General features: G+C 38.9%; 1 protein-coding gene across 5 annotated transcripts in view; it reads left to right on the top strand.

Moving 5' to 3' along the window:
- The window catches only part of wwox (WW domain containing oxidoreductase), a 177,627-nt gene that overhangs the window by 58,430 nt on the left and 95,795 nt on the right, over positions 1–23,402 (top strand). Inside the window, exon 9 of one of the 5 annotated variants that reach the window (XM_046859324.1) lies at positions 18,870–20,009. The exons of the other annotated variants lie outside the window; for them this stretch is intronic. Within the exon in view, the coding sequence (XP_046715280.1) occupies positions 18,870–19,007 (138 nt within the window). The 3' untranslated portion in view covers positions 19,008–20,009. Of the gene's footprint in view, positions 1–18,869; positions 20,010–23,402 lie in introns of those variants that run through there. 5 annotated transcript variants of the gene reach the window in all.

The raw sequence follows: 23,402 nt of genomic DNA, 5'->3' as shown, positions 1-23,402 counted from the left end.
ATTATTACTTTCTTTCATCCTCTTGTGTTTGCTGGAACGACCGCAACATGATGTATCGACATTTTTTTTGGATGGGGAGGTTTTGGTCCCAGTGGAAGAAGTATTTGAATGCGAAAAAAGGAAACTCCTGGAAAAACACTTGCATTCAGAGATTAATCTCGTGGTTGCAGGTGACACGTCTTGCGAATGAGTCAACATCCAACATGTCTTGATTAAGTTTATTGTGTCCTATCTAGAGGGTTTCCCCTTCATCTTAAAGGAGAGGGTAGCTCAGTGATTAAGGCACTGGGTAATCAGAAGGTCAGGGGTTCACGCCTCGTTATCGCAAAGCTGCCATTTTTAGGGCCCTTGAGCAAGGCCCTTAACCCTCTGTGCTCCAGGGGTGCTGTATCATCTCATATTCAAAGAAAAGAACTTTACTGTGCTGTAATGTACACATGATCAGTATTAAGCACCTTTCATTCTACTAGCTAGCTAAATAATCAATCGTAATAGTTTATATACAAACGTATTTGTTTATACTGTATGGTGGCCCGTGTGAACGCGGTGCTTGAGAGGAAGCAAAAAACATCATAAAAAGTAAGCAAGAACAGTTCATCTTCTTTTAGATGCTTTTGTTTTAGCTTGTTCTCTTGTTTTAAAGCCTCAGAACAGTCATTATTACAAGCTGAATGAAATAAAGTAGAATTAATACATTTTTTAATAATAATATAATAAAATCGTACCAAAATAATGACATTTAGACATTTAAAGTGGACTTCAAATAAATTCCTACCTATTAAATGCGACCAAAAAGTTACATACCGCAGCTTTAAGTTGCCACAAGTATGCACAAGAGTTTGCAGATTTGTGCTGAAACATGCTATGCGTGCATTGTTCTTTCTCATCTTCTTTTTTTTATTATTTATTTTTTACTTTTATGTTTACGTCGCAACACGATTTCCAGAGTTGCGTCCCGGACCGGCTCCGTGCATGTGCATATGTGCATGTATGTGTGTGAGTGTGTGCAGCCGACAGGCTCATATAGCTTATTGTGGCATAAATCAGACGAGTAGCTCTTCCTGCGGACCATCTTTTAGCCAGAAGCTGGAAGTCACACACACTTAGAGAGCCAAACTATAAAACCGAACATCATCATAAATCATAAGCCATATCTGCTGCTCATATGCCTCGGGCCCTTCCTTCCCGTCATCGTTTGCTTTGGGCCACACATTGCATTTGACGTACGTTGTGTTTTAAATATGGACGCTTTTGTGATGCATGGTTCTTTCCTTTTTTCTTTTTTGGTTGTATGTTGTATGGAAAAATGTAGTGAATCAGATTATATTTTCAGGCTGTGTTGATAACAGTAGTGTGTCATAATGGATAGCCATAGAGGATACCATATGATTCTTATGTTCCCAGAATCACAGATAAAACTTTGATAAAATGTTTTTTAAAAAGGAAATACATCATTAACAATTACAATAAATTGCTGATGGTAATTTGGACATTTATTTGGACCCTATTACTGAAAGAACACGTTTTCTCATACTTTTCTCTCCTTGTTCCTCCACTGGCCGTACATTCCAGAGACTTTACCGTAAAAGCTGATATTGTTTTATTTATCGACAATGCTGATTAGAAGATGGTATGATTTTTTTAAACGCATCTGAGGTCCTGAGAGACTGTTCAAGGTTGCAAACACAAGCATAATTCTGGCAGGAAGAGACTCGAAACGATATTAAACCCGAATGCAGCGTGTCTTCCTAACACAGGCTGTGCAGGATTTTACACTGGACAGACATGATAACGCCTCCGTTTTCGTAGTGGTGTTCTAATGTTTGTACAGGGCCAGGCTGTGTTCTAGTCAAAGGGGAGTTTGCACAGTAGATTTCAGCTCCACACACACACACACACACTGGGTATATTTTTCAGAGCAAAACCCTCCTCATGGCCAAACAAAGCTGGGACGTATTGTCAGGTTTATTTCATTGAATAATCCAGATACTGTAATAGAACACCTCCTTGAGTAGATGTGTGTGACTATGAGTAGACATAAATACTCATTCTGAAATGCTGCCCTAATTTTCTGGAACCTGTGAAGAGAAACATACTTTTGATTAAATTTCTAAATTCAGCACATCCTTTGATATCACGATGTATGATTTAGATGTACTTTTGCTGAGTTGAGAAAGTCATCTACACAGCAGAACTGCAATTTATTATATCAGGCTAATAACTAGTGCGCTCTTTCTCTCTCTCTCTCTCTCTCTCTCTCTTTCTTCGATCGCTTTCTTTAATCTTATCTAAAAGTAGAGCTGCTTGTCCCAGAGTTGTCTGTAACACCGTGTTAGATCTGTACAGTGAATGAAGATGGTGTCATTTCGATAAGGAAAAAAGGTTTTTAACAGTTGTGAGAGAATGGCAGTGCTGATTATTCTAATGCTGTGCTCTTCCTAATAAGGAAACAGAACCAAACTTTTATGGAGCCTCTACTTTTTTTGTATTTTATGTATTTTAAATTTTTTTACTAGTAATGGCACTGATCGACGTCCATACCAGGAAAAACAATGGATTACATAGGAGAGAAAACACATAGGATATAAGATGCTGGAGAAAAAATAGTATAGATTGAAATTAGATTTGGAAAAGTCCTGATTTTTTTTGTTTATTGTTGTTTATTTTTTTTATTTCTTACAATTGATTTTATTAAACCTATACTTTTTAATATTGAAATATTTCACTTTTTACATTTCTTTATATAGTGATTTAAGTGATTTTTGTGTGTTCAGATTGGGTAAAAAAGAAAACATTTTTACTGATATATATATATATATATATATATATATATATATATATATATATATATATATATATATATATATATATATACTTATTCTTATTTTTGTGTAGTTGCTCAAGGTCAATTATCCATAAAAGTGTTTACTGCAACATTATCCTCCATGTGCGTTAAGATTTCCCATTTGACAGCCATAACCTTTTTGTTTGTGTTGTCAGACAGCTGTTTTACAATGTTTTGCATGACATTTCTGAGATGTCTGGCCTTGGTGGCACACGTCTAATAGCTGTATGATGCTTTGGGAGAAAGAGCCTGATGAGAAAGGGGGATTTGCAAACGCAGTGGTCCAATCAGCTTTCCCCGCTCTCCTTTATTCACCATGTGGACCCTTTACAGGGAGCGTGCCCCACGTCTGACTGCATGCTTTCAGCATTTTAGGGCAATTATTTTCCCCAGGATTGTGCCTCAGGCTCCTAGCTACCTTTTTACATATGCACGGGCTGAACTTTTGACCACGGCCCAATAGTCGTATATTAGCCAGCAGTTTGCTCTTAAAGAGAGACTTTAACAAGTTCCTCTGTGCATTGGCACTTGTCTCGCCACTTGCCTGCAAGGTAATTTAACCAGGCTGCTGAGAGACGTAGCCTCACTACTTCCTTATGGGAGCTTAAATCTCTTTCTCGCTTCTCTCTGTCTCTCAAGCCCTTTCCCCAGCGTCCTGTCCCTCAGTGTACTGTAGGTAGAGTACGACAGAGAGGTCATGCAGAGAGGACAGGAGGAAAATCGTGCAGACTGTCAAGATGGGGTTTTTGTTCACGTCCAACTAACGAGGGTCCTTCTTCTATTAGCGCAGTCGATCTCTCCCCGTCTACTTTTTTTTTTTTTAATGAACCGTTATCACCCCAAGAGACTTGACTCCATTGCGCTGATGTGTGCAGTGACGCTGGCACTTTGCATGTCTTCTCCCAGTTAGCAATAGAAGGGTCAGGTGTTGTTCCGCGGTGCTTACAGGGGCCCGTGACATGCGGCTCAGCTGACAGGTGCTTACTGGAGCAGAGACGAGAGCAGCAGAAGTCTCACCACCACAACAGGGCCTAGTGTGAGCTGCCAGGAGCCCTAATAGACTCATAATTGGTGATTAGGGCCTTCAGGAAAAGCAGTGGCATATACTTTTATAGCTACAGACTGCCTTCTCCCCCTTTCTACTCCTCTCACTCCATGTTTTGTGGCTTTGTGATCAGAGGAGGACTTTTTCTGGCAATGCAGTAATCAAACAGCATTTCCATTTTCTACAAAGAGTAACAGGCAGTGAGGTTTCTTTCAGTGCAACTCTCTCCTGTGTAGTAAATTTGGATCATGCATGAGAATGGCAGAAAGGCAAAAAAAGAGCGATATTGGGGAGATCAGTCTCTTGTTCGTGATCTGTCTTCTCTCTCTCTCCCTGTTATGTTCCCACCTTGGCTAGGCCTAGGGGAGTGTGGGAACAATAACCATTTAGATGTTACGGGTTGTTTGGACAAAAAGCAGGACCAGAGTTTAGAGTAGTTATTGTTTTAATGGTCAAGTGCAGTAAGGCAACAAACAATTTCTGAAAGTGTTTCACAGAGTCAAGAAGATTAGACTCACACTGGCAACAGAACATGGACAGTGCCAAAGAAATGAACACAAGAAAAAGAGGTCTACTCTAGGCTGTATTTTGGAATCCTTAACCTAACTAACAAACAGCAACAGACTAGCTGACTACTCTAGGCTATGCTACCAGAAAATACAGTGGGTGGCACCTGCCCTCTAACTCGGGTGTCTAAACAATAGCAAAACCTACGTGGTGGAATGTAGGTGCGCGCACATTCGTACCTGTTCCTAAACCAGGTGAGCTAGTATAATCAAGACAACTAGCAAACAACTAGCAAACAACTAGCAAAGAGTAACAGGCAGTGAGGTTTCTTTCAGTGCAACTCTCTACTGTGTAGTAAATACGGATCATGCACAAAAATGGCAGAAAGGCAAAAAAAGAGCGATATTGGGGAGATCAGTCTCTTGTTCGTAATCTGTCTTCTCTCTCACTCCCTCTTTTGCATCAATTTAATAAGCTATACAGTTACAATACAGGTAGTCGAGATTGGAAATCTGAATGGGGTAGTATATTGTAATTTGTTAATAACTGAACAAATATTTTAGCAAAACTTTATTATACACATTATTGTATTATGTACAGTACAAATGCATGTAGCAGCAGGTGTATGGACGAGCACCGGTTCGCGGGTAGAGAGCGGAGCCAGAAGAAACAAGCGGTAAGAAGCATACCTCTCTGTATCTGATAAGACTAATCAGTGCGCTCTGTTTCAGGCCGTGTCTACATTAATAATTTTTTTGTTTGAAAATACATATTTTTCACTCGGTTATGGCCTTTCGGTCCACACTGAGACTGCGTTGTCAGTCAAGGAAAATTTAGCTTTTTTGAAATACAGACATTAGCAAATGCCGCTTTCGTGTCGCAGTGTGGACTGTGGAAACAGAGGCTTCCGCAAACGATGACGCCTTTTTAGTCATTGCCACGACGTTTCGAAGAGCAGCAAAGTAAATAAACACCAGGCAGAAATGACGCAGGTCGAAGCGTCCAGTACAGAAAGTACAGGACGTTTCAGTGTGGATTAGCAGCTTTTAGGAGATGATTGAAAGCAAAAGCGTTTGACGGAAATGCCGTTTTCAAATTTATCCAGCGATTCGAAGGAGACAGATGAGAGCTACAATTGGGCTTTGAAACACCAAAAAAGACCGCCAGCGACAGTAGGGAATTTCACAAGGCATAAAATACGTACATCCTGGCAGCGTCCCAACGCATTGTACCTCATATATGCTACTACATTTGCATGCTGCATGAAACTCAAAGTATTTTTACTATTTTGTCGTGAAATCGCAAGTCGAACCGTCGTCACTCGGGGACTACCTGAATTGCTAAAGTGTCATAAAAAAGAGATCTGCAATAACCAAACACAATTGGTTATCTCAACAAGCCCACATTGGAGAATGGAGTGAGAACAAACAAAGTTATATATAATATTACTCATTGTGACAAGCATAATCGGAAAAGTCTGTCTTTTACCTGTTCTCTAAAAGACAGCCTAAAATGCAACAATCTTGTTTGCTTCTATTAACATGTACTATGCAAGTCTATTACCTGCATTATTGCCTACCAAGATATAGGCTCCTTTTTCATTAAAGCAAAGCACATACACTCTGTGGCTTTCTCTCTCTCTTACACACACATACTCTATAGCATCTCTCCTCAGTGTGGCTCATTGCACTGAAGGAAATTGAGTAAATGGTTTTTTGTGGATTAGTTGATGTGGCCGCGGGTGTGTCCGAATCGATAAGGAAGCCGTCAGAGGCTGGAAGGCAGCTTTCAAGCAGGAACGGTGGCTGTCATGTCACACCGTTTGACCCTCCTCCCAGTCAAAGTCACACAAGAACCCATCCATCTGAGACCCAATGCTATCTTCATCGAATGAGCTCAGGTGCCCAACTGATTCGGGTGTAAATGGGAGTAGAAGGTTCAGGGATTTGGATAAAGTTGTGTGTGATGGGGTTTCACACAAATCCCATCATGTGGCCGGATAACACCAATTAATTAGGATCCTACACCTCGTCTCGTCCTTCGTTTAGCTGTATAATGTCTTAATATTTGATCATTTCTAATAGAAAGAAGGTGTTTGAATAGACAGTGTTTTGAGGCATGTATTGAAATACAGTGTCTGTCAGTAGTGCTTTACGCCAGGTATTTCTCATCTCTTTATTTGAAATTGTGAATTTTTTAATTTGTACATAAGAAGAAACAGAAATGGCAGAAAATTCGACATTCATTTTTAAGCTTGTTGGAGCACACAGCACTGGCATATGGATAAATGGATGTGATAAAGGGCTATGGGAAGAAATTTTTCAAATACTTGATGACAAAGCAGTTGTGTTTCCGTCTCTCCAAGACCGTGCTTCACTGTGCCGTGTTGCACTGGCTTTTTTTATTACAAGTTTTTGCACCCTTTCTAGAATATGTGCGCGGACGTAGTCGATGGAAGATTGTAGGTCAGTTTCTTTCAGACAGGATATTCGATGAATAAATGTTAAAAAGCTTGTTTTTTCTTTTAAAATTCTAAATTTCTCTCCCGAAATATTTATTGTCATTTGTTAAATGTTTTTGTAATAATTTTATTGGGATTTGGGAAATTATAGTTGTGAATATTGTGATTCTTAATTAGAAATATATGAAATGCTAATTTTATAACGTATAAGGTTTTATAAAGCACATTTTATAATGTCAGTAGTGCGCACCTCCACTCCTCCATGAAGCTTCAATCTTCAACGAGTCCCAAATATTCCCAATAATGTAGCCTCCTTAGTGTTATTACCATGTAATGAAATGAGCACAGTGAAGTACTAGTCGAAAGATTCCAGCTAACGTGGAAATTTAGCCTGAAGCTAATATTGTAGTTAGCTGTCTGAGTAGGAAATACTCTGGAAGTGCAAGTCTGCAGAAAGGACATATAATGTATATAGTGCTGGAAAGCGTCAGAGTGTAATTGTAATGATCATTAACAAACCATTTTTTTTTTTTAATTCCAGTTCTACAGTTTAGAGACCAAACTGAACAACCTTTAGGGTCCCTCAAGTGCTCTAGAATAATAAAAAAAAACCCTATAAATGATTAATAATAATAATACTACAAATGAAATGTAAAATTAAAGGGATAATTTTCAATTATAGCATATTATTGTCTAAATAGTCCAATTAACCGATAGCTTAAACATGTTAAACAACAAACTCTGAGATAGATAGATAGATAGATAGATAGATAGATAGATAGATAGATAGATAGATAGATAGATAGATAGATAGATAGGTAGAAAGGTAGAAAGGTAGAAAGATAGAGGTCGATCTAACAGTCAACCCAGGGGGAAATTCAAAGATTATCTGTATTACTTTGTGTGGGTTGCCGAGCTCTCACTAGTTCTGTAACGCTAAAACAAAATGTGTCCTAATTTTATTTTACTCTCTCACCGCACACCCTGATTATTTCACTTTAAGCAAAAATATTCCAAGTTACAATTCTACAATATATTAGGATACTGAGTGTGATTATGTCCATTAGTACATCGGAAATATCACCTATCAGAAATCCCCATTATGCCTTAAAGAAACGACCATAACTCCTGTGCGTCGCTGCCCCTCCCCAAGCCTTAGCCAATCATTCTTCTCGCATTTCCTGTACAGCAGTCTGTGTGTGATGACCCCCACACACACACACACACACACACCCGACTTCAGAATAAGACCAACTCTTGAGAGCTGTGACACTGCAATGATGGACTATTTTTCAAATTGATTTCAAAACTGTATGTAAGCAGGCGATCTTCCACCCTAGATTACCTATTGATTTTTAATATGAAAAGCTCATTATACAAGCAGTACTGCAACACAAAAAGCTAGCCAACCTTTGCATAAATCCTTTAATTGAATTCCCAGAGCCTGTGGTTCTACATTTTTTTAATTAAATCCATTTCTTTCTCTTTTTTTTTTTTTTCCTGTGTAAGTGTTGGTGTTTAATTTGCATGCTGTGAAGTGGGTCCTGTCCTAGATAAAGTGCCATTGATCCTTATTAAAGCTCACCTCTGGGCCTGCTGAAAACCAACTGGGAAAATTAAATGTGTTCATGGTGCATACACTTATTCCCTGCATGATCGGATTAGAGAGAGAGAGAGTGAGAGAGAGAGAGAGGATGAAAATGAAGAGAGTGAAGATGGAGAATGAGAGAAAGGCAGAGAGAGATGAAAAGATTGAGAGGAAAAGGGAGAGAATTATTATTGATTTGGCAAATATTATTATATTATTTTCTCTCGCTTTAGCGAGGATACAGATTATTTATTTTTTTTGCTCGAAATGCTTACACAGTTTCATCACAAATGCTGCTGTAGATTTTTCTCATTGATCATACGGCAAGTTTATAAGCACCCGTATGAATAGCGCTATTCATTTTTCTAATTGGCTGTTGTATGTGGTGGGTACTGGTGTTCCTCTGTGTGTGTGTGTGTGTGTGTACGCGTGTTTGCGTGCAGTTCTACTGCAGCCTCATTTCGTTTGTAACGATTGTCTGGGATTTCTCCAGACAGGCTCAGCCATAACAAGAGGTCATGACCTCCTCAGACTCTGTCACCTTCACCTAAACTGTTTATTAAATATCTTAAAAAAAGAAAGAAAAAGGTTGCAATTAATGTGTATCGAGGACGAATAATTGTTAATTAGATATTGCCTGATTAGTCCAATGATATCATGAGCGATTGATGTCTTGATTGCGAGCCATTGATTAGTCGTGGCTGTGGGATCTAGGGGAAATGGCGTCTTACGCTGGGCAAGTTGGATTCAGCGCAAGTTGGACATCAGGGACATAACCGATGCGTCATAATGCATCATTCAGAATTAACAGATGACCTATACAGATAGAAATACAGATACATTCACGCCATTTGGCAGATACCATTATCTAGAGAGTCTTGAGGATTAAGGGCCTTGCTCAAGGGCCCAGAAGTGGCAACTTAGTGGTGCTGGTATTTGAACTCATGACTTTAAATCTTAACCACTAAATGAAGTGAAGTGAAGTGGGGATGTGTATGAGTATGAGTATGGTGATCCAGGCTGAAGTGGGAGCTCAGTGGTTAAGGTACTGCGTTACTGATCGGAAGGTTGGGGGTTGAAGTGCTGGGATAACCAAGCTGGCACTCTTGGGCCCCTGAGCAAGGCCCTTAACCCTCCGGGCCCCAGAGGCGGTGTGTCATGGCTTACCCTGTGCTCTGACCCCAGCATCTTACATCGAAGAAAGAATTTTACAGTGCTGCAATGTACATGTGACAAGTATACATTTTTCTTTCTTTCTTTCTTTCTTTCTTTCTTTCTTTCTTTCTTTCTTTCTTTCTTTCTTTCTTTCTTTCTTTCTTTCTCTATCTTTCTTTCTTTCTTTCTTTCTTTCTTTCTTTCTTTCTTTCTTTCTTTCTTTTCTTTATCTTTCTTTCTTTCTTTCTTTCTTTTCTTTCTTTCCTTCCTTCTTTCCATCTTTTCTTTCTTTCTTTCTTTCTTTCTTTCTTTCTTTCTTTCTTTCTTTCTTTCTTTCTTTCTTTCTTTCTTTCTTTCTTTCTTTCCTTCCTTCCTTCTTTCCATCTTTTCTTTCTTTCTTTCTTTCTTTCTTTCTTTCTTTCTTTCTTTCTTTCTTTCTTTCTTTCTTTCTTTCTTTCTTTCTTTCCTTCCTTCCTTCTTTCCATCTTTTCTTTCTTTCTTTCTTCTTCTTTCTTTCTCTTTCTTTCTTTCTTTCTTTCTTTCTTTCTTTCTTTCCATCTTTTCTTTCTTTCTTTCTTTCTTTCTTTCTTTCTTTCTTTCTCTTTCTTTCTTCTTTCTTTCTTTCTTTCTTTCTTTCTTTCTTTCTTTCTTTCTTTCTTTCTTTCTTTCTTTCTTTCTCCTTCCTTCCTTCCTTCCTTCCTTCCTTCCTTCCTTCCTTCCTTCCTTCCTTCCAACACACTAACAGTGTAGGCAGTCTTTTTCCCAGCATGCAGTTCCTCTCTTCACACGTACATCTCTTCTTTAAGACGGGCCGCGCTCTGTGGAATTAGCCGTTAGCTTTTAGAAAGCAGACTTCCTGTGTTTCTGCTTTAACGAGCGTGCTAAGCCGTTAGTGATCAGAGCTGTGGACAGTAAGATTTATTGTGTATTTGTGCTAGCTGATTGCCAACTGAACTGACCATCTCCCAGAGGCGCTGTATGCAACCCTGAGCTGAATCAATAGGGATTAACCTCTGACCCTTTTTCACATACTTATACACATTCTCCTTGCCCCACACACAAACACACAAACACACACACACACACACGCACATACACACGTACACAGCGACACAACAGTTTGATCGGTTTTACTTACACATAGTCATTCATTCAATAGATGTCTCCTGCTAATGTTTTAGTGTCATGGCCTTCCTTCTTTTCTCTTTCTGTTTATGGGTGACTTGGGGAAAAATGTATGATCTGGACAGAATGAGAAAAGAAATGGTTAGCTGAGGCTCAGGCTAATTCAGTACAGCTAGTGTGTGGAGTGTGCACAGTGCTTTCGTCTCATGTTAAAGTTTTTTTGAAGTAAGAACAGGTCACTCCCATAACCCATAATATAATCGCTCTTAGTCGTATAAAGCGCCATGACTACAATATTAGCGCTAAATCTGCTAATTACAAACACTTTTACTAGCACATCAGCATCATCATGTAGAAGGAGCAGCATGTGACTGTGCATTTAAAATATTTATCCATGTACATGGAGCTTCCTAGTTTTTATCATAATTGTCAGAATGACTTGAAGGTGTTCTTGCTCATAATTTACCAAGCTGCTTTTCTGAACCTAAAGCACTCACACTTCAAACTGAGAGGGAAAGTTACTCTAAGCTGTGAGTACATTAATATACTGCTCGTATTTCACAATCCCTGCTAGTTATAGCATTCATATATGGCTTCTTTAAAAAAGAAAAAAAAAACACTAATCTAACAACGAAGAATGAAAAATCTATGTATCCAAGCATTCATAACTGGAGAGACAACAGAAAAACTAGTTATAAAGTCTATCATATCAATCTAACATTAAATCCTTACTTTATCCGAAGGGCAATTAAAAACCTTTGAATGCAAAAAAGTAGGAATATTTTCAGGTTTCTAATAGAGCGGCTCAATAAATCCAAGCCAGCTCATTGCTGTTTGCGATCCCCCTTGAGTTTACTTACTCTATATACTATTGATTGTGTAGCTGTTCCATGTTCTGCTCAATCATCTATGCAATGCATCTTGTGCTGGACCTCTCCACCTGGGCCATTAGACCGCTCTAATGTATTCATGAATTGATTAGGTATTACACTTACACCTGATTAGCTGCACTCATACCTGGTCTCTTAGCCTTACAGCACCAGTAACACACACACACACACACACACACACACACACACACTTTTTAAACTGTATGGTTTGACTGCTGAAAATAATGTTAGAAACTTAAATCATTTGAAATAAAATGTGGTGGAATATAACAATCGAAAAATTGTATATTTTTATTGTACTGAGGTACTTATTCTGTTTTTCTGTAGATACACTATATTGCCAAAGGTTTGCGGACACCTGGTCATAAAGATGACATTCCACTAATTATTGGAATGTGCTTGTGGACATTTGTGTTCATCAGTTACAAGGGTGTTAGTAAAATCAGGTACTGATGTAGGTGAGGTGAGGAGGCCTTGGAGTGCAGTCAGTGTTCACATTTATCCCAAAGGTGTTCAATAGGGTTGAGATCAAAGCTCTAAAGCAGGCAACTAAAGATGTTCCTCTCCAAACCATGTAAACCAGATCTTCATTGAGTTGGCTTTGTGCACAGGGGTGTTGCCATGCTGGAACAGTTTTGGGTCTCCTAGTTCAAGTGAACTCGAAATGTTATTATACCGCATCCAAAGACGTCCTATACAATTGAGCACCTCCAGTTTTGAGGTAACAGTTTGGAGAAGAACCACATATACATCCCAATACCTCATATAGTGTACATATAAATAGTCCCACAACTTGGTGGGTGTTGCCAGATTAAACAGGATCATCATCCTTTTATTTTAATCACAATATACCAAAAATGGCATTGGGATTGTGGTTTTACTTAGCTAGGTTTACGCTTCATGTTTTGAAATTGTAGCAACTAGGGTTGCCAAATTCCAGGAATTTTCAAGACTAGAACATTTCCATTGGAATAAATGGGAATTAACAGGGATTAATGGCAATTACATGGGAATTTACAAACTTGCATCTTAGCCAGTAACGGGGAACTTAAATGTGGTTAGAATAAAATGGTGCAGGATAATGTTTGTTAAATCAACCAGATTGAATGCATTTTCAGTTGAATTTCTTCCCTGCACATTCATCAATCACATGCACACAGCACACTTACTGCAGCTGTATTAGGGCCGTACATCCTACATGCATTTCTCCATAACATAAGCTATTCATGTGAATTACATAAATATTACATACATTTATGTTTAAAACTTCCTTGTGCTGGCTGTAGGCTATTGTGCAGCAACAACTGAATCAAAGTCAAAAATGTCAATTAAAAAACATCTGTATAAGTTTGCATGCGTCAGTTTATGACCGAACTAAATGTTTATATTTATGTTTATGTATGATAAAGTTTATATAAATTTCCCCAAATTTCTAAATTAATTTCCATAAATCCCCGTACATTCCTGGATTTACCAGAATTTTTTTCCCCCCTTTGCAAATCTAGTGGCAACTCATGGTATCGTAGACGTCTCATTATCGGTGTATTCTGTGGCACTGGTTAATGACTGACAAAACATTCTTTCTAAGGACTAACACGTGACGGACCGTAAGTTAATTTGGGAATACACGCAAGAGGTGGAGGGGTGTGATGTGGCACGAAGTCTAAGTGATGCTTCTTTACTCCTAAAGTGCTTTTTGTTCATATAACAGCATGATGTGGAGGTGATTATTCGTCTTATGGCACACTGATTTGCTAACAGTTACGATATTGAATTTATTAATGTACATATTTGAATGATTTATGGTATAGAAGTACTGCTAAGGAATATGTGCGACACAAACTAGTTCCTGTTTTTCCCCACATTTGCATTGAAGCGGAGTGAGCATTAATATCTCATATAACAGACACAACTTCTTTCCCTGAAGAGTGAATGAACATTAAATGCGGTATTGTTTCTGTGGAAATGAATGTTGATCTGTGATATTGCTGTGTAAGAATTCAGATATGTTTTAGCTGAAATAAAAATGTAATCAAATGAATTGAAATAATCCTCATAATGCTACAGGTAATTTTGGCCAGGAATTGATTTTTTGGTATATAAGCGGCTTTAGGTTTTGCGCTGGCAACCCGACCCCTTCAACAAAACTGCTACGGAAGCAGCAAGTGAGCCATCAGGCGCTTGCTGCCGAACAATGTGACGTGGAAGAAATAAAAAATACAAAATACAAAAATAAATAGACTTGGGGAATATGTTTAAATACACTGTATAGACAAACGTATTGGGACACCAGACCTTTCCAACCATCTCAAACTGTTACCACAAGGATGGCGTCACACAGTTGTGTAGGATGTCTTTGGTAGCAAAACATTTTTTACTTACCCAAACCTTTTCCAGCATGGCAGTGCTTCTCTGCACAATATGGACAAAACTTCTTCAGCCATATGTGGTTCTTCCCCAAACTGTTACCACAATGTTGGTATGGACACAATTGTATAGGAGACCCAAACCTGTTCCAGCGTGAGTGTGTAGAAAGCCAGCTCCATGAACATATGGTTTAAATGGTTTGGAGTGGAAAATCATGAATATCCTGTTATAGAGCTCTGACCTTAAACCTACTGCATACATTTGGGATGAATTGAAACATGTCTGCACCCCAGGTCTCCTCACCCTACCTGACTTTTACTAAAAACCCTTGTGTATAAATAAGCTCAAATCTTAACAACACACTCCAAGATCTAGTGAAACATCTTCCCAGAAGAACGGAGGTTATTGTAAAAGCAAATAGGAACTAAATGGGGAGTGGAATGTTGAAAAAGCATAAACATCTTATAGTCAGTTGTCCACATACTTTTGTCCATATTTCTCTCTACTTTGAGTTTCTAGTTTGAGTTTTAACTGCAGGCAAAAATTATCTTTTCATCTGTGACCATTAAAGGCTTTCTGTCCTGTTCATAACTAGTCAGAAATGATAGTGTTCAGAAATAATATTTTGCTCATTTTATTCACAATTTGAATATTTTATAGATTTTTGCATGTTTTTTTTTTTAAATCTTTAAAAAAAAATGTTTTTGCTCCACACTGTATAAATAGGACAGATTTTTTGAGCTATGTAGTAGACTTGTGCATCGTCTTTTTTGCAACGTCATAATTCCATAAGAATTGTTTACCTTTACTGAAGATTTTTCACACGTGCGCGCGGTGCGAAGAGCTCCTGCTTCTCAAAGCTAATTTTCCTCTTCTGCTTTACAACATTTCTTTGTTGAGAAGATCAAAGGTATTTCTGGTGAAGTTATGGGGAAATGTATTATTATTTTTTTTTTAAACTTGTTTAATTAAAGAGAAAAAAGAGGCCGGGTATTCTTTGATGCAGAACTCGTTCACATTGTGGATTTCTGTACAAGTTATTAAGCACGGTTTGAGTTCAGTTCGGCTATTTAAAGATGTGAAAGTGAAGAGATAGAAAGAGAAAGAGTGTGTAAGAGAAAAAAAATTATACAAGTGTGTGTTTTGATTAGCCCACCTTTGGCACTGGAGGTTATTACAGATCTCAGACGAGGTGAGTGACCTTTCTAAAACTCCATCTCTCTAATTTAATAGCTCTGGAGCTGTTCAGAGGTCAGTGCTTTCTCAAGGTGAGGGCTCCTGTGGGTTGGAGCGAGTCAGAGTGCGATAGTGGGAATGTCTGTGTCCTGTTCGCTCTGCCTCCTCTACACATGCCAGACTGCAACCGGGGGAGGTTTTTTGTGCTGGTGCGTGAGGCTAATGAGGAAAACACTGACAGGTATGGCGAGAAATATAAGAACGTGCAGCATTGGGATTAGTACAACACAATATGAATATCTGGGCATAAATTCTTACCTTTGAGAGAAGGTTTTTGCAGTAGAAAGTTTGCACCATTTGTATGAGACTAGTATTTATCGTAAAGTTTCCCTAGTGTTTATACACTTTCCCATTTTTCTAATCACTACCACATTTTTTAAAAATTTGTCATTTATTATTTTTCTGCTTCATAAAACTTTTACAGAGATTTTAAAATAATCTGCACAATTTTTTTTTTAAGTGGTTAAAATCTACAGAAATCCACATTTTACCAATATATACCAGTAGGGGGCATCATGGTTCAACTGTAGCACCTTCCATGCCATTCCATTACAAATAATAAGCTGAGCTTGTCAGGTGAAATATTACCCCGTTCTCCCTTTCGTGCCAGGTTTATTTGGAAGAAACAATATTCTGTTATGGACAGATTTAATAATAAAATATAAGTAAAAAAAAAAAAAAAAAGTTACAGTGTACAAGATGTTTTAAAAAGGTTTGAAACCACGAGGCAATTCTTCATCCTTAACTATGTTCATTCATGACATATGATGTGTCTATAAATCAAGTTCATTGCTGCCTCAGCTATAGTATTTAAGTACATTTTCTCCTGCACCCTTTTCGCTAAACGAACAGGCGTAGCACTCAGACGAATGAGCGTTTTTTTTTTTTTTTTGCTGAAATTATGGTTTTCTTTAAACAGCCTGCATAATTACTGTAATGTATGAGCTACAGTTTGTTATAGACACAAAGGTACTGTTTAATTCTTTTGAAGGAATTAAACATATTGCAGGTCTGCGGGCTTTACTGACTCACTGGGATGCTTATATAGTTATTCCATCGGTGGCGATTTTGCAACGCAATACCTGACTCGGTGATTAAAGCGGTATATGGAAACGCTTCAGGCTTCAGCCACAGAGCTTCAGAACCGCAACCGGAAGTTTGAACACATCCCTGATTGACCATCTTCCTTCTCTCTCTTGCCAGATTGATTTTGCACATTGACTGGTAATTTTGCACTAGATGTGAAAGGGAGCTCTTTTTATTCTATCAGAGTGGAAATGAATTTTTGCCCCGCAGCTTTTTTGAGATGCTTTTGTTCAGGAATTAATTGGAGCATGTTTTTTTTCTTTTTCTTTTTTCCTTTCTTGAATTCCTTACTTTCTTTCCCTCCCCTGTGTATCGCTCTCTGCTGTGTAATCAAATGCCAAAATGACAGCAATGATAAGGCCAATATTATTCATAATGATCATTTTACTTACGATTTGAATATAGTGGAGAGGATTATGTGTATGATGTGCTTTAGATAGATTGGATAAACAAGATATTCTGGTGTATGTGCAGATTTATTTCAACACGTTACCTTAGGAAAATTTTGTTCTGCTTTTTTTTTCTTGTTTTGGCGATGCGTTTGCGTGGACTGGCCCTAAAATACATTTCTACTGTAAAGTCTCGTCCATGTAATGCTTTCATTTCGAGGCAAGTTACGTTTTCTGAAGTAATGCCATAATATTGCAAAAAATTGCATAATGTTATTGGTTGCTTTACTGATCAGTATAATTGATCTGATACCTGAATTTTTTATTTCTTATCGTATTTTTTTATCAGTGCCCAAACTTTTTTACGATACATCCACATTGTTGACGTTTAAACAAAAAGAAAATGTGGTTGTGTACCGTGCAAAGCAGTACAAAGTTCTTCTGATCAGTTTAATCCGTAGTTGAAACAGTTCGATCCGGAAATATTTGAAACCACAGTTTTCTTATCATTACTATGCACATGCCCAGACAGTACTATAAAGGTTCGAAATGTAAAAAAAAGAATCCCCACCCACTCTATGTTTACAAATATGAAGTGATTTTTCACCTGTGCACAATGGAGGAATAATGGATTCAATCCACAGTCTCATCAGTGTGATTTAGAACAGTAAAAAATCTTAATTGCACCCGATAGTCATTAACAGCCGAAAATAGATAGATGATTGCGCATAGATCACTAATGACAGGAAATCTATCTCCTCTTTGCTGCATCACTCTGTCCATCCGTCTTCCCATCTCTTTCGCATTCAATTCACTCGTGTCACTTTTTTTTTTTTGGGAGAATTGTCGTGTTCTTGCATCCGTCATAGGAGCCCAGGGGCCGAGCTTCGGTCGCGGGACGTACACGATTCCACCAGCCGCCCTTTTTTATGCACTTTTATCGGTAAAGGAAAGAGATTGAGGGGCACAAGGCATGTGTAAAGCATTTAGGAGTGAAGGATAATGGGTAATCGGTGGCTCTGTGTTAGTGTTAGCATGGGTTTAAGCATCAGTCCTCGGGGCTGTCAGCTTCCTTTTTCATTAATGCACATTTTATTAATGTCTTCTGCTTGAATAGAGTCAAGTACACTCATGAGCTCCTGAATGCAAGATGATCGTTTTATAGTGTGTTCTTTGTCTGCTAGCCACGTGAACACATTACACAGGCACGCACACACACACACACACACAAACACACACACGTGCGCACGCTCACATACAAGCACAGCGAGCCACCTCCACCCATATCCCTTGTTATTCTACCTTAGTACAGCAATCAAGCAGAGCTTGCCAATAAAGTTTATTGTAAAGCGCTAAGTGTCAATATCTCCTGCAACCCTGGTGCAGGGTGGCAGTAATTAAAATGCCACAGAGAGGGTGGGACAGGCATGAAAATTTGATGGCAAATTGATTTCTGGTTCATCTTGAAATTTGTCCTCAGCTGGACTCGATACTGGAGGCTCGAGCGCGATGGCTTTTGTCAAGAGAGACTGTCAACATTCGGGCACAAGCACTATGGACTGCATGATAAACACCGAACGCACTCACCCTCATTTCTGCTTTCTCTCTCTCTCTCTCTCTCTCTCTCTCTCTCTCTCTCTCTCTCTTTCCTACGCTCTCATTTTGTTCTTTCGTCTCAGAATTCCACCTGCACCTCTGCGTACAAAGAGCCAGCGATCATTGCCATGATTATCAATTTATGTACCACCGAGTCACATTATTCACCTGTTTTTCACCACTGGAGAAATCTAATCACTTCAGCTCCTAATTGAATGGAAATGGGCTTTTTGGACAAAACAGATCCTTTCATTTCGGTCCACTTTACAAGCGCTCTCGTGTGTTTTTGTGTCCTTCTAGCTATGATATTAACCTGCTAAATAAGTGCTTTCCTTCCTTTAACAAGTGACGCATTTCCACAAATCTTTTTTAACGTCTGATTTTTTTCATTGCTTACTAATCATTTATTACTATTATTCAGTGCTGCGTCTCTCCAGCTTTACTAATTGTTGAAGTAAACGTATTTATAGCACGGGCAAGTCAAGAAAAAACTGCCGGTGCTACGAACAAGTGGAATATTGTTGTACTTTACCTGTAACTGTTCCTAATTTCATTCATTCTCTATTGTATTTCTCTCAGGTCTCCTTCCAGATTCTGATGTCTAAAAATTTTTGTTATCAAGAAGCAACCCCTCGTTTTAAACTTTTTGTCTGGCTTTGCCATTGTATTTTCGTACCCCTTCGTACCCGCCTCCATCCCTACACAGCAATGTTTTAGCCCCGCTGTCTCTTGTTGCAGTCACCTCCCCCTCCGCAACAGAGCAATATTCTCTCTGTGTGTTTCTCTTATTTATATAAGCATGGTAATAATAAAAGTGCTTTTTTTTTAGGGAGCAGTGAATGGAAATGAAAACATTCTCTGCTGGAGCGCGGCGCGGCCTCCATGCGGGTGGCCCGCTCGCCTCAATTTGCCGTAAAACACAAAACAATTTGAAATTACAATAGGGAGAGATTAAGATGAGATTAAATGGGAGGGCGAGGCGCTTGATGGCAGAGAGAGATAGTGCATATTCATTATGACAGGATTGGGCTGGGGAGGAGGAGGAGCGGAACAGGCACGGCGGCGGAAAGCAGATGGCATTGTAATTTAACTGGGATGTTTCCGAACCACGGGAACAAGGCGGCGCGTCACTAGTGAAGGATGCCTAGCGTTTTAAAAGAAATCAATTGTGAGCTGGAAGGAAATGTGGTGCATACAGTAATTGAATATTACTGGAGTGTTGAGCATAAAAGGCCTTTAGTTCTTCACATGGGAAGTGGAGGACTTAAGGCTGAGCAAGGCCACAGTACAGCTGCCTGACCAGAAGTCTTACAGAGTTGTGATGAGCTACATGAAGCTACACGGGACAAGGACACGGTGCGCGTGCATGCACGTGAGCAGCATAGTCCTCACCTGAGTGTGTGCACTAGCAGACGCATCAGCTTTGTCTAAGCTGCATGACATAATCAATAATTACAACTGTTAATCGATGGGATTTAAAATAAGCATTGATCAGGTTTACAAGGTTACACAGGTCTATTGCTTTATATTAAGCTACGTCACAGCACGGACACGTGAAAAGGACCGAATCTTTTTAATTTTTCCTTCAATGTCCCGTTATCTATCTAAATATCTTTATGCGCTATAACTCACACTTGTATTTTTTTCCCCGGACTTTATTGCGTTGCTATGCGTTTTAAACTTAGTCATTTATTGAATAAAATTTGTACGCATTTTCAAGTATTTTCCTAGATCTGTTTATGCCCTGTGTGTGTTTCTTGTGAGAGGGAATGGAGAAAAACTAAACAAAAACAACAAAAAAGACGATTGGGCTCGCTGTGGACTGTAGATTAGTCTCTGTCTGATTTAGTGTCCGTCTCTGCATCTGTCTCCATTTCCTAATGGCGTTTCAGCAGCTTCCGCATAAGAGCTACTTTTTCATTTTAATGGTGCTACAAACACACATGCCCTGCAACAGCTCCCACCGATCAGAGACGTGGCCCAGACAACGCTACAAACTAACAGCTAGCTCGGGGACATTCAGAGATGGCGAGGGGACTTGACGGCGCAAATTTGCCAAGAATGAATGTTTGAACTGAATGCAAAATTGTATTTTAATCACGTGTATTTCAGTTTCCGTATTATTTTCCGTAGAATGATATTGTGGTGAGGTTTTTTGAGAAAAATCTTTCCGTCATTTGGTGTATTTTATTGTCTTACATTGTATTAAATGTCTTATAACAGAAACAATGTTTTTTTTTATTTATTTTTTTTTTATCATCATATACTGTAGTTTTCTCCTCCATGAATTGTCATAGTACTCTTTCAAGACTAGTAAGCAGTGTGTGGCAGGGTAAAGAAAAAAGCGCTGAATCTAAGTTAATTTGATGCACTATTAATGGGTTTAGATGTGAGGGAAATTGAGTGACTCTTAGAGAGGTGGGTTTGGACAGTAGGGGTCACTCTCTGTCCTTGGTGAACTGATGTAATGGTTCATTAACAGGAGCTTTAACTGCATTTCGAGTGGAGTGGTTAGTGCTCTTCTCTGAGCGTGTTGAAGCGCTTAGGCCAGAGCTGCCCAAACTTTTTTTTCCTATGAAGGGCTAAAAATCAAACTTGATTGCGAGACGTGAGAAGAAAGCAAATGTTGCTTTATTCCAAACAATATAACTGATAATGATTTCGAAATATTTACAAATAAACTAATTAATGAATTAATAGAAAATATTGCTGTGTAACTAATGCATTTTGATACAGAAATTTCTAAACTTATACTGCTATAATAAAAGAAACGATTCCTTTCGCAGTACAAAAGATTGCAATGCCATTCAAGCTATAAGCAATACAGCCATATGCTTGTAATATCAGTGATCTCTATTGAGAGACTTAAAGCCATAAAATATTATGAGATCATAATTTTACAAAGGTTTTTCCAAATTTGGCTGTGGCTTACTTACTGATACGCTCAGGATATTATAAAGGTGAAAGTCAGTTAGGTTGCCTTTTCAGTTTTACACTTATTTAGGTTCATCAGACTGACAGTCTACTCCCAGAGAGAGGTACTGCCAAACTTTTATCAGCCTAAAAATAAAACAAAAGGTGTTATATTCAATGATAAATTAGAAATGAAGCATTTGGTCAATGTCAATGGCATTTTGGTTCTTTTATTTCCATCTTCTTATAAGTTTGGGTCAAATGGAAGGTCACCATTGACCAACTTTCACCCACAGGCCCAAGTTTGTCCATCTCTGGTTTAGATGATGCAGACCAGGTTTTTTTTTTTTGTTTTGCCGTCGTACGTTTTTGAGTTTTGTAATAAAGCTAAGTAAGAAACAGAAATATAGAAAAAAAAGAAATATTTTCAAATTGATGTATGAGTAGAGATTAAGATGTGCAGCACAGGAAGTTCGAAAATATATTTAAAATAAATAAATAAATTACAAATAAAACATATTTTTCTTCTTTTTGGAAGTGTCTCTCTGTCAGCACTCTGATGATGTGATGTTTTATCCCTTTTATCCTGTTAAAACAAGCCTGCTCTCAGGTTTAATTAAACAGTTCCTTCATCTCTTTACCTGTGTGTGTGTGTGTGTGTGTGTGTGTGTGTGTGTGTGTGTGTGTGTGTCAGTGTGTTAAAGAGAAACACAGAGGGACTGGGCTGTCTCTTCACTCCTCTCCACTCTGCTTATCCGTGGTCTCTGCGCTAACCTTGAGCGAGGGACTTGACCCGGCTCATTTGGGTGCTCTGTCAAGTGCAGCCTCATTTATTGTGCTTAAGGACAAGGGAAGGCGAGGAAATTACAGGGAATAAACGACTTTTCAATCAAAGCCAAGATCACTTTTCTGTCCTGACAATGTCAGCGGCTGGTATATGATTATAATATAATTATCCTGGGATATAAAATAGCAGTCAAACTTACATCCGCTTATCACATACTGTATTGCCTGGAGTTTTATTCCAACCTTCAATGAAAATCTGTTAAGTACGATTTGTTTCTTGGGTAAATCTCTGAGAATTTGAAATGGGAGATGTCTGTGTTAGACCCTGGCCCTGATTAGATATCCTAATGATATTATTTCACCCAATAAATCCATGTTTTATTTATATAACCAAGTCAAACACCAGCCAGCTCATATAACTATTACCAACTGGTCAGAATGAAAACACATGTGAAGCCCACCAGACACATATTGAAAACACATGTGAAGCCCACCAGCCACACATTGACCTGCTGTTTATCTTGTTTAACACACTTTGATTGGCAGGAAAGAGAGAGACGGTCTGCCACTGCTTCCACCCTAAGAACTCGGTCAGTTTTACCTTTTGGCTTCAAGCCACTAATCCAGATGTGGCACAGTCAGGATTTGAACTGAAGGCAGGACGTAACACTTGGGCGAAGTTTTGAAGTAATGCATGTAAAGAAATAGTGTTCTCTATTGCAGTTTGCTAATAATGATTAGTTGGAGACTCTTTTAAGGAAAAGTGGGTTTTTTTGAGGCAGGATAAATCGAGCCAAGAGCATCGCTCACTTTTTATCGGAGCAACCGAGGGTCTCCCTTCTCATTGCACGTTTCATCTACTCCTCCAGGACAGTTCAACACATGGAACGTGAGCCGGACAGTGTCACTCATTTCAACCGGCTCTTGTCCTTTTCACCACATTACTCTTCTCTTCCCTCCCTCGCTTCCTCCTGTATTGAAATTCCCGATGGCCTCGTGCTTCCTCCCTTCCTAATCTTCTCATCAGGTCTTTTGCTTAAATCATGATGCATAGTCCCGGCTTGAGCAGAGGAGCCCCATTAGTCACTGAGCGACCATTCGACGTATCTACTTTTTATCCATCTCTTAAATCAGTCAGTGGGGCTATTGGCAGCGGGCTGGGCAGCCTCCAAGTGCACTGATTGAAGTGGCATTGTTTGGGAGACAAGCCGTGCTGAATCAATAGGCAGTCTTACTAAATTACAGTTAGCATGAAAAATGAGGCCCGGCCCCTTTTTTAAAGAGCTGAAGAGGTGTGAGATGAGGCCTGGAAGTGGTTGCATGCACCATACAGTACTATCAGTGGCCATATGCAGGTACAACAGGGCGTTTTTCAGTTCCTTTCCTAGTTTGCTGTCGCTCATTTCCAGGTAA

The sequence above is a fragment of the Silurus meridionalis genome, chromosome 10 (assembly GCF_014805685.1).
Source record: "Silurus meridionalis isolate SWU-2019-XX chromosome 10, ASM1480568v1, whole genome shotgun sequence".
NCBI lineage: Eukaryota > Metazoa > Chordata > Actinopteri > Siluriformes > Siluridae > Silurus > Silurus meridionalis.
This window is presented reverse-complemented; position numbering and strand designations above follow the sequence as displayed.